This window comes from Taudactylus pleione, unplaced genomic scaffold (genome assembly GCF_031769625.1).
Source record: "Taudactylus pleione unplaced genomic scaffold, aTauple2 ptg001137l, whole genome shotgun sequence".
NCBI classification, from domain to species: Eukaryota; Metazoa; Chordata; class Amphibia; order Anura; family Myobatrachidae; genus Taudactylus; species Taudactylus pleione.
Window position 1 is genome coordinate 1,194,548 of NW_028285538.1, and position 12,329 is coordinate 1,206,876.

The following is a 12,329-nucleotide window of genomic DNA, read 5'->3' on the forward strand; positions in this document are numbered from 1 at the left end:
GGTACTACTGGGGCACTATATATTGGGCACTATATAAGAGGTACTAATAGGGCACTATATATTGGGCACTACTAGGGGCACTGTATATTGGGCACTACTTGGGCACTTCATAAGGGGCAATTTATATTGGGCACTACTGGGGCACTGCATAAGGAGTACTACTGGGGCACTGTATAAGGGGTACTACTGGGGGCACTATATATTTGGCACTGCATAAGGGGAACTACTTGGGGCACTGTATATTGGGGCACTACTGGGGGCACGGTATAAGGGGAATTATTGGGGGAACTATATAAGGGGCTCTACTTGGGGCACTGTATAAGGGGCACTACTGGGGGCACTATATATTGTGCACTACTGGGCACTGTATATTGGGGCACTATATAAGGGGCACTACTGGGGGCACTATATATTGGGCACTACTGGGGGCACTGCATAAGGAGCAATACTGGGGGCACTATATATTGGGCACTGCTTAATGGGCATTAATGGGGCTCTGCATAAGGAGTACTACATAATGTGCACTACAACAGGGGGCATTGCATAAGGGGCACTGCTACTGGGGTACTGCATAAGGGTTTGTACTACTGGGGCATTGCATAGGGGCACTACTACAGGGGGCATTGCCTAAGGGGCAATGCTACTGGGGACATTGCATAAGGGACACTACTACAGTGGGCATTGCATGCGGGGCACTACTACTGGGGGCATTGAATAAGGGGCACTACTACTGGGGCATTAAGTTGCATATGGAATGGAAAGGAATGTTCCCAGAGTGACGAGAAACAGTGGTGTGTCATGGTGACACCCCCATTTTTCATTGGCCACGCAGGCCCGTCAAGAGCCGCGCCGGTCCCGAGGAAAAATGGGGCGTGGCCTAACCGTGGGTGTCATGGCCACGCCCCCTTAGGTATAAAAAATGAAAAAGTTTTGCTGCGCACTGGCGAGGGGGGCACTGTGAGCATCTTCAGCCCTGTGCATAACCAGTGGGGGGTGCGATCAGTGTAATCGTTTACCCCACAGGCATAGGAGACTGCTGTGGCTGCTACTTAGCATATTCGCTGACACTGTAATGTAGCACTGTAGATGTATCTGTATGCAAAATGCTACATTACAGTGTCAACGGCTGTAACACTGTAACGTACTATTTTGCATGCAGATACACCGGCAGTCGCACACATTGGCGACTGCATATCATTGGCATGCTGCATATCATTTCAATCAGCAGAAGCGGCTTGTGTGTCCTATTCGCATTGCTTTTGGAATAAGATGCATTTGAAGGTAAAAAGTTGCACGAAAAAAAGCTTGCCGCTACCAAGTCACACAGTGCTCACTTGTTATGTTTAACGTGACGGTAAGATGTATGTGGACTAGGGGTGTGCACCGGCCACTTTTCGTGTTTTGTGTTTTGGTTTTGGATCTGGATCTTTCTTCGTGTTTTGGATCTGGATTGGTTTTGCCAAAACCACCCTTCCGTGTTTTGGGTTCTGGGTTTTGTGTTTTGGATCTGTATTTTTTTTTAAAAAAGCATAAAAACAGCTAAAATCACAGAATTTGTAGGTTTTTCTGCTCCTATGCTATTATTAACCTCAATAACCTTAATTTCCACTCATTTCCAGTCTATTCTGAACACCTCACTCCTCACAATAGTGTTTTCATGTCCAAAAGGTTGCACCGAGGTAGCTGGATGACTATGCTAAGCGACACGAGTGGGCGGCACAAACACGTGACCCATCTAGGCGTGAAACTGCAGTGGCAGACAGGATGGCAGTTTGAAAAACTAGGCCCCAAACTGTACATAATGCAAAGAAAAAAAAGAGGTGCAAGATGGAATTGTCCTTGGGCCCTCCCACCCACCCTTATGTTGTATAAACAGGACATGCACACTTTAACAAACCAATCATTTCAGCGCCAGGGTCTGCCACACAACTGTGGCTGAAATGATTGGTTCGTTTGGGCCCCCACAAAACAAGCTGGCAATTAATGTGTCCCTGCACAAACTGGCTCTATGGAGGCAAGATGTCATCCTCATCCTCCTCATCCACCGATTCCTCACCCTCTTCAGTGTGTACATCCTCATCCTCACAAAGTATTAACTCGTCCCCACTTGAATCCACCACCACAGGTCCCTCTGTACCTTCTGGAGGCTGGTCTCCCTGGAAGAGCTGATAATTCATTTTGATGAACATCATCTTCTCCACATTCTGTGGAAGCAACCTCCTACGCCTTTCGCTGACAAGGTTCCCGGCTGCACTAAACACTCTTTCGGAGTACACACTGGAGGGGGGGCAACTCAGGTAAAATAGAGCCAGTTTGTACAGGGGCCTCCAAATTGCCTCTTTTTCCTGCCAGTACAGGTATGGACTGTCTGCCATGCCTACTTGGATGCTGTCACCGATGTAATCCTCCACCATTCTGTCAATGGTGACAGTATCATATGCAGTGACAGTAGACATGTCAGAAATTGTTGCCAGGTCCTTCAGTCCGGACCAGATGTCCAAACTTGGTCCTGCCTGCCCTGCATCACCGCCAGCGGGTTGCTTAGGATACCTAAGTTTTTTCCTGGCAGCCCCAGTTGCAGGAGAAAATGAAGAAGGAGCCGTTGACGTGTCACGTTCCGCTTCAGCTGACAGTGTGTTCACCAACAGGTCTTTGCACCTCTGCAGGCTTGTGTCGGCCGGAAAGAGAGACACCACATAGGCTTTAAACCTAGGATCGAGCACGGTGGCCAAAACGTAGTGGTCTGATTTCAACAGATTGACCACCCTGGAATCCTGGCAAAGCGAATGAAGGGCTTCATCCACAAGTCCCACATGCCGAGCGGAATCGCTCCGTCTTAGCTCCTCCTTCACTTTCTCCAGCTGCTTCTGCAAAAGCCTGATGAGGGGAATGACCTGACTCAAGCTGGCAGTGTCTGAACTGACTTCACGTGTGGCAAGTTCGAAGGGCTGGAGAACCTTGCACAACACGGAAATCATTCTCCACTGCGCTTGAGTCAGGTGCATACCCCCTCCTTTGCCTATGTCATAGGTGGATGTATAGGCTTGTATGGCCTTTTGCTGCTCCTCCATCCTCTGAAGCATATAGAGGGTTGAGTTCCACCGCGTCACAACCTCTTGCTTCAGGTGATGGCGGGGCAGGTTCAAGAGTGTTTGCTGGCGCTCCAGTCTTCGGCACGCAGTCGCTGAATGGCGAAAGTGGCCAGAAATTTTTCGGGCCACCCAAAGCGTCTCCTGCACGCCCCTGTCGCTTTTCAGAAAATTCTGCACCACCAAGTTTATTGTGTGAGCAAAACATGGGACGTGCTGGAATTTGCCCAGATGTAATGCCCGCACAATATTGGTGGCGTTGTCAGATATCACAAATCCCCAGGAGAGTCTAAGTGGGGTAAGCCACTGGGCGATGATTTCCCTCAGTTTCTCTAAGAGGTTGTCGGCGGTGTGCCTCTTACTGAAACCGGTGATACACAGCGTAGCCTGCCTTGTAACGAGCTGGCATTTCTGAGATGCTGCTACTGGTGACGCTGCTGCTGTTGCTGCGTAAGGTGATACATCTACCCAGTGGGCTGTCACAGTCATATAGTCCTTAGTCTGCCCTGTTCCACTTGTCCACATGTCCGTGGTTAAGTGGACATTGTGTACAACGGCATTTTTCAGGACACTGAGGACACTTTTTCTGACGTTTCTGTACAGTCTCGGTATCGCCTGCCTAGTGAAGTGGAATCTAGACGGGATTTGGAACCTGGGGACACACTACCTCCATCAATTGTCTAAATCCCACTGCACTAATGGCGGATACCGGACGCACGTCTAACACCAACATAGCAGTCAAGGCCTCAGTTATACGTTTTGCTTCAGGATGACTGCTGTCGTACTTCATCCTCCTCGCTAAGGACTGTTGGAGGGTCAATTGTTTAGTAAAAGTAGTGGTGTTCCTACTTCCTCTCTGGGATGATGAACGACTCCCAGCAGCAGCAACAGCAGCAGCGGCAGCAGTAGGCGTAGCAATGCAGGATCCTCCAGAGGAATCCCGGATAGGAGAGTCAGTCATGCCAGTGACATGGCCTGCAGGACTACTTCCGATCCTGACTAAGGAGGAAATTGACGAGGAGGGAGTTGACGGTGTGGTTTGCAGGCGCTTGGATACAACAGGACAACGGGATTTAGGTGTCCCTGGACTGCTTACGGTCTTAGCCAAAGTTTCTGAACTTGACAGTAACTTTTTATGAACGCGCTGCAGGTGCCGTATAAGGGAGGATGTTCCTAGGTGGTTGACGTCCCTACCCCTACTTATTTCACCTTTACATATGGTACATATGGCAAGACAGTTGTTGTCCGGATTTGGATAGAAATATTGCCAGACCAAAGAGGTGGAATGTTTGGTCTTCTGCCCAGGCATGACCGTGATGGGCTTTTTCATCCCACGGACAACAACTGTCTCCCCCGGAGCCTGATTTAAACAAACCACATCACCATCAGAATCCTCCTCGCCAACTTCCTCCTCAGCGCCAGCTACACCAGTATCCTCATCCTGTTGTACTTCAACAGTGACATCTTCAATTTGCATATCAGCAAGTGGACTGTGGGTGCTCCTTTCAGCACTTGCAGGGGGCGTGCAAATGGTGGAAAGAGCCACCTCTTCCCATCCAGTGCTGGGAAGGTCAGGCATCACAACCACCACCACACTTGGACTCTCCTTGGGGATTTGTGATATCTTCTTAGAAAGCACAGTTCTTCGCTGTGCTTTTGCCAGCTTAACTCTTTTGATTTTTTTAGTGGGAGGAGGGCTTCCATCGTCATGTGAAGCTGAACCACTAGTCATGAACATACTAGGGATCGACCTTAGCCGTTCCTTGCCACTCCGTGTCGTAAATGGCATATTGGCAAGTTTACGTTTCTCTTCAGCTGATTTAAATGTCTTTTTCAAGGTCATTTTCCTGAACTTTGCCATTTGGGATTGTATGTGCCCTCTACTATGACATTGGGCATCGGCCTTGGCAGACGACGTTGATGGCATGTTATCGTCTATGTCATGACTAGTGGCAGCAGCTTCAGCACTAGGAGGAAGTGGTTCTTGATCTTTCTCTATTTTATTTTTATCGGAGAAAGTTTGGTCCTCCATTTATGTTATATCGATTTGATATATACGTGCGGCTAAACACAGAAAATATTTTTTTTTTTGGTTTGGACTGGAGTGTACTTTGTGGGTTACAGCACCCTTTAACGGTCAAGCCAGCCGGCCCTTTACTTATGACACAGGCGCACGCTTGGCACTACTTTGTTGATGCACGTGCGGCTACTGCGCACACAATTCACAAACACAGAAAATAATTTTTTTTTGGTTTGGACTGGAGTGTACTTTCGGGGGTTACAGCACCCTTTAACGGTCAAGCCAGCCAGCCCTTTACTTATGACACAGGCGCACGCTTGGCACTACTTTGTTGATGCACGTGCGGCTACTGCGCACACAATTCACAAACACAGAAAATAATTTTTTTTTGGTTTGGACTGTAGTGTACTTTCGGGGGTTACAGCACCCTTTAACGGTCAAGCCAGCCGGCCCTTTACTTATGACACAGGCGCACGCTTGGCACTACTTTGTTGATGCACGTGCGGCTACTGCGCACACAATTCACAAACACAGAAAATAATTTTTTTTTTGGTTTGGACTGGAGTGTACTTTCGGGGGTTACAGCACCCTTAACGGTCAAGCCAGCCGGCCCTTTACTTATGACACAGGCGCACGCTTGGCACTACTTTGTTGATGCACGTGCGGCTACTGCGCACACAATTCACAAACACAGAAAATAATTTTTTTTTGGTTTGGACTGGAGTGTACTTTCGGGGGTTACAGCACCCTTTAACGGTCAAGCCAGCCGGCCCTTTACTTATGACACAGGCGCACGCTTGGCACTACTTTGTTGATGCACGTGCGGCTACTGCGCACACAATTCACAAACACAGAAAATAATTTTTTTTTGGTTTGGACTGGGGTGTACTTTCGGGGGTTACAGCACCCTTTAACGGTCAAGCCAGCCGGCCCTTTACTTATGACACAGGCGCACGCTTGGCACTACTTTGTTGATGCACGTGCGGCTACTGCGCACACAATTCACAAACACAGAAAATAATTTTTTTTTGGTTTGGACTGGAGTGTACTTTCGGGGGTTACAGCACCCTTAACGGTCAAGCCAGCCGGCCCTTTACTTATGACACAGGCGCACGCTTGGCACTACTTTGTTGATGCACGTGCGGCTACTGCGCACACAATTCACAAACACAGAAAATAATTTTTTTTTGGTTTGGACTGGAGTGTACTTTCGGGGGTTACAGCACCCTTTAACGGTCAAGCCAGCCGGCCCTTTACTTATGACACAGGCGCACGCTTGGCACTACTTTGTTGATGCACGTGCGGCTACTGCGCACACAATTCACAAACACAGAAAATAATTTTTTTTTGGTTTGGACTGGAGTGTACTTTCGGGGGTTACAGCACCCTTTAACGGTCAAGCCAGCCGGCCCTTTACTTATGACACAGGCGCACGCTTGGCACTACTTTGTTGATGCACGTGCGGCTACTGCGCACACAATTCACAAACACAGAAAATAATTTTTTTTTGGTTTGGACTGGAGTGTACTTTCGGGGGTTACAGCACCCTTTAACGGTCAAGCCAGCCGGCCCTTTACTTATGACACAGGCGCACGCTTGGCACTACTTTGTTGATGCACGTGCGGCTACTGCGCACACAATTCACAAACACAGAAAATAATTTTTTTTTTGGTTTGGACTGGAGTGTACTTTGGGGGTTACAGCACCCTTTAACGGTCAAGCCAGCCGGCCCTTTACTTATGACACAGGCGCACGCTTGGCACTACTTTGTTGATGCACGTGCGGCTACTGCGCACACAATTCACAAACACAGAAAATAATTTTTTTTTTGGTTTGGACTGGAGTGTACTTTCGGGGGTTACAGCACCCTTAACGGTCAAGCCAGCCGGCCCTTTACTTATGACACAGGTGCACGCTTGGCACTACTTTGTTGATGCACGTGCGGCTACTGCGCACACAATTCACAAACACAGAAAATAATTTTTTTTTTGGTTTGGACTGGAGTGTACTTTGTGGGTTACAGCACCCTTTAACGGTCAAGCCAGCCGGCCCTTTACTTATGACACAGGCGCACGCTTGGCACTACTTTGTTGATGCACGTGCGGCTACTGCGCACACAATTCACAAACACAGAAAATAATTTTTTTTTTGGTTTGGACTGGAGTGTAGTTTCGGGGGTTACAGCACCCTTAACGGTCAAGCCAGCCGGCCCTTTACTTATGACACAGGTGCACGCTTGGCACTACTTTGTTGATGCACGTGCGGCTACTGCGCACACAATTCACAAACACAGAAAATAATTTTTTTTTTGGTTTGGACTGGAGTGTACTTTCGGGGGTTACAGCACCCTTAACGGTCAAGCCAGCCGGCCCTTTACTTATGACACAGGCGCACGCTTGGCACTACTTTGTTGATGCATGTGCGGCTACTGCGCACACAATTCACAAACACAGAAAATAATTTTTTTTTTGGTTTGGACTGGAGTGTACTTTCGGGGGTTACAGCACCCTTAACGGTCAAGCCAGCCGGCCCTTTACTTATGACACAGGCGCACGCTTGGCACTACTTTGTTGATGCACGTGCGGCTACTGCGCACACAATTCACAAACACAGAAAATAATTTTTTTTTGGTTTGGACTGGAGTGTACTTTCGGGGGTTACAGCACCCTTTAACGGTCAAGCCAGCCGGCCCTTTACTTATGACACAGGCGCACGCTTGGCACTACTTTGTTGATGCACGTGCGGCTACTGCGCACACAATTCACAAACACAGAAAATATATTATTTTTTTAGCACTTGGGGGGAGCACCCCTGATGGACAGAGCACCCCCTGGACAACACTACAGCACTCCTTTAGGACTGGGACACTGCACAGGACTTTGGAGTGGACACAGCCCCTATGGAGAACTGACTGCACAACACAGTCCAGCCAGCCCCTATGGACTTTGAAGTAGTGGACACAGCCCCTATTAACAACAGCAGCACAGCACAACACAGCCAGCCCCTATGGACTTTGAAGTAGTGGACAACAGCAGCACTACACTACACTACACTACACTACACAGCCCTAACTCCCACCCTCCCTCTTCACTGTCCACAGCCGAGTGAGAAAATGGCGCCGACGCGGGTACCTTATATAGGATCCAAAACCCGCGAGACTCGGAAGGCGGGATGATGACGTTTTGCCTCGATTTCAGATCCGAGTCAGGCGGGAAAAGTCGAGCCTGACTCGGATCGGACTCGGATCGGGGGGGCTCGGGGGGGTTCGGATTTCAGAAATCCGAACCCGCTCACCCCTAATGTGGACACATCTGTATCACAATGGCATATCATGTGCAAAAGCTCTGCTGAGTTTGAACCTGAAAGTAAAGTGATTGCGAAAGTCTGTTTAAACACCCCACCACACCTCAATGAGGCAGCAGCAGCACCTGGGGGAGGGGCCTGAGAGAGTGGGGGGTTCTTGGTACTCGCCTCCTGTGCTCCCCCCTTAATCCAGCTCTGCACTTTATTCAAAAAAATTTTTATTATCTATATACTGTATATATATATATATATATATATATATATATGTGTGCAAATGAAGATTACAGCGCCAATCCAATATAGAGACTTCTTGTTATGGGTCCCCTCTGTGTATATCTTATTTTACTATTTATATAAAACTGTAATATATCAAGCACTCCATAATGATATGGGTGTCAGCTCAACCAGTAAAACATGTACCAGTGGTGATCTGATACACAAAACCAAATGCAATTAATGGAACAGGAATCTGAGTGCCAAACGTGCTTATATAACCTTGTATAAAATTGGACAAATAATGTGCTAAATAGAAAGTGCCAAGTGAATAAATATAATAATAAGCTCTGCAAAATGACTAAATAATTATCATATTTCAAGAAGTAATAACACAATGCATGAATATGTGAAATCTTAACATGCAAATAAATTGACATATATCTGTATATAATAAATATGTGCAATTGATGAACTCACATTTAAGGCAATTGAACTTGTAGAACTGGGAGACAGAGGAGGAGATCTAGCAAACAAATTATCTAGACGTGAAATGTACTGGATCAAATTGGACACCATGACTCCACCGGGATTCAATGATGACTATGAAATTGCTCCCTTCTTATAACAAGAAAATGATTGATATGATTGGGGAGTTTGTTATGCACCCTATTGTCACCTACAGTCATACCTAGGTGTGAGCGACCAATTTTGTCTGATCTTGGAAGCTAAGCACTTTAGGGCCTGGTTAGTACTGGGATGGGAGACCTCCTGGGAAGACTAGGTATTGTAGTTTTTAGGGGATACTTGTACAACTCTCCAATAATATGTCACACATCAAATGACCCTGGAGCTATATCTGAAAAATTGTTGAAAAATGTTTACCCAAAATGATTCTGACTAACGCTTCAAGACTAAAATGGACTACATAATCCAAGAAAGAAGAACAATTCCATGAAGTGATGATATGATCATTGATTTTAACAAGAAAGTGATTGACAGGATGGGGTAACATCTCTCTGTGTCCTATTGTTATCTACAGTCATACCTTGGTGTGAGCGCCCAATCTCGTCTGATCTTGGAAGCTAGGCACGTTCGGGCCCAGCTAGTACTTATTTACTTGGCACTTTCTATTTAGCACCTTATTTGTATACTTTTATACAAGGTTATATAAGCACGTTTGGCCCTCAGATTCCTGTTCCATAAATTGCATATATATATATATATATATATATATATATATATATATAATCAAATGTGCCAATAGTTTGCTTGTTTTTCATTTTTATTATTATATTTTTTTATTGACATTATGGGCCAAATGTAATAGGGTGAGAGTTTAGAAGATATGAGAGAAAACTGTCACATTTTTAAACTCAGCCAATGTAATAAAGTCACAGAACAGCAAACGTGAATGTTTTTCAGACTCAAAAAACTCTCAAGATTAAAACTCTCATCCAGTGTTTCCTGTATTGAAAATACAACTCGATCAATGTATTAGTGTGAGTTTTACTGCTAAACTCTCACATTTTCTAAACTCTCACCCTATTACATTTGGCCCTATATGTTAAAGTGCCAGAAGAATGTTGTCAATTATATTTATATATATTTTTTAGGCTCTTCGAGTTATTGGAAGGATAATGCGAGAGTGCTGGTATGCCAATGGCAAAGCCCGTCTCACAGCTCTTCGTATAAAGAAGACCATCGCGCAGCTTTGTGTGGATGAAGATTTCAAGCTGTAATTACTAATTACCCATTTGTAAGGCTACAGCGGTCACAATATGTACGTGAGACTGCTACGTAGCTATGTTTTTTCTACCTCAGAAGTAACAAGTGCCAGGCTGGAAGATTGAGAACAAAAAGCTTCTTGGTGTCAGCAGTTTGCTACTAACTGGCCCTTTTTTTTTCGAGGTCTAATATGTATATATTACAGTTAGTAAGAAAAAGGAAAGGCTGTACATTTTTGAAACGTTAGCTCAAGTTTGCTAAGAAATTCTATATTTACAATGACAGAAGTACACTATTTGAACAACATGATACGCTGCACATAGAGAAATCGTTAATTACTACATTTATTTTCTTTTGCAAGAATTTTTAACCAGATCATCTGGGTATTTACATGAAAAAATAATGGAGTTATTGGAGTTCTATTGTCAGTTATTCATCACAGACATGATTATGTTTTGTTCTAAGGCAGAGGTTCCTAAACATTACTTTATAGCCCACGTTTTGAGGATATCCATGATTGAGCACAGGTGACTTCATCAGTACTACGGTCAATTTTATTTCACCATCTGGACTCAAGTTTGGATCTCCTTAAAACCTGGACTGTTATGGATGAGTTGGGAACCTCTGTTCTAAGGGATTAGACTTGGCAATTACGTAAAGGCAGCACACTAACCTTATTTTGTTTAAGCTTTCTTGTGATTTATTTAATTGAGCTATAAAGAAATATCTTTATATAAGCCTTTGTACAGAAAGGCTTTTAGTACATTCCATGGGGTATAATTACTAAAGTGTTGTTTCTAGAAGTGGAGATGTTGCCCATAGCAACCGATCAGGTTCTAACTATTATCTTCTAGAAGGTGCTAGATAAATGTTAATTAGAATCTGATTGGTTGCTATGGGCAACATCTTCACTGCTAAAAAAATGTACTTTAATAAATATACCCCCATAACAGTGACTGCTACAAACATCCCATTGGAAGCACCACTGTTGTGCTTGCTATTCCAGATTATGTCTTTTCCCAGTGACTTATCTATAATGGGAGCATTGTGTGCCATGCACACATGCCGTGATTTCTTTGGAAATATTACTCTGGCGACATTTTTCGGATGATATAGCTGAAAATATGGCGTCGGCACCCTATTTCCGCAGATATCGCTGGAAATATAGAGCATACGCAGGAGGCTCTGTCAAAGTGTGCTGCGTCATTTCTCAAGGGTACAGAAATTTGCACGCGGGCCCCAACCTGTCTTAAAATGCTCTGCCTTATCCCGTGTGTGTGTTAAAAATGACCAGTCGCCCTGAACTTTATTTGTCCACTGCAATCCCCAACTGTAGGTGTAATTAAATTAGGGCCTGATTCAGAGCCGGACGCTCTTTAAGAGCGCATGCTCTGAATCAGTGCGTTTTTGTTTTTTTTTTTTTTTCTTTAGTTGCGGCCTCCTGGCCGCTCGCTAAGCTGTGGGTGACCACCCACAGCTTTTGCGGGCAGCCAGGTGATGGTCGCGATGATCACGACCTTTGGGGCTTGCGACGAGACCCTTGTGGTAGGGTCTCGTCCGTCACAAGCCCCAGAGAGATTCCTGCGCTAACAGAGCAGGAAGCTCTCCACTGACATCACTGGTGATGTCAGTGGTGCCTCCCACAAACAGCAGGCGTTCCTTCGGGAACGTCTCCATTTGTGTAGCCACCCCCCGCCCCGCCTACAAAACGGGGCGAGCTGTCGATCAACATCGACAGCCGCCCCTTTTGTAGTGAGTCCCGGAGCGAGAGAATTTCTCGCTCCGGGGCTTGCCCATGTGCGCAGCGCGCGACGCGCGTGCACAGTACCCCATCATCGTTCCCGCTTCCGAGCGCTATGCGCTCGCGAACGGGTCTGAATCAGGCCCTTAGTGTCTTGTCAGGCATTTGTTAAGAGAGAGCAGAAATTGTAGTTGGAAGGGCCGAGAACTGCTAAAGGTTGTTGGAAGGGCTGAAG

General features: G+C 46.0%; 1 protein-coding gene and 1 pseudogene across 1 annotated transcript in view; both read left to right on the forward strand.

Moving 5' to 3' along the window:
* ACVR1C (activin A receptor type 1C) overlaps positions 1 to 10,367 on the forward strand; it is a 76,969-nt gene extending 66,602 nt beyond the window's left edge. The window contains exon 8 of the mRNA XM_088462002.1: positions 10,242 to 10,367. Within this exon, the coding sequence (XP_088318128.1) occupies positions 10,242 to 10,367 (126 nt within the window). The remainder of the gene's footprint in view (positions 1 to 10,241) is intronic.
* On the forward strand, positions 9,303 to 9,421 carry LOC148453510 (5S ribosomal RNA; annotated as a pseudogene).
* Positions 10,368 to 12,329: the final 1,962 nt, after the last annotated feature.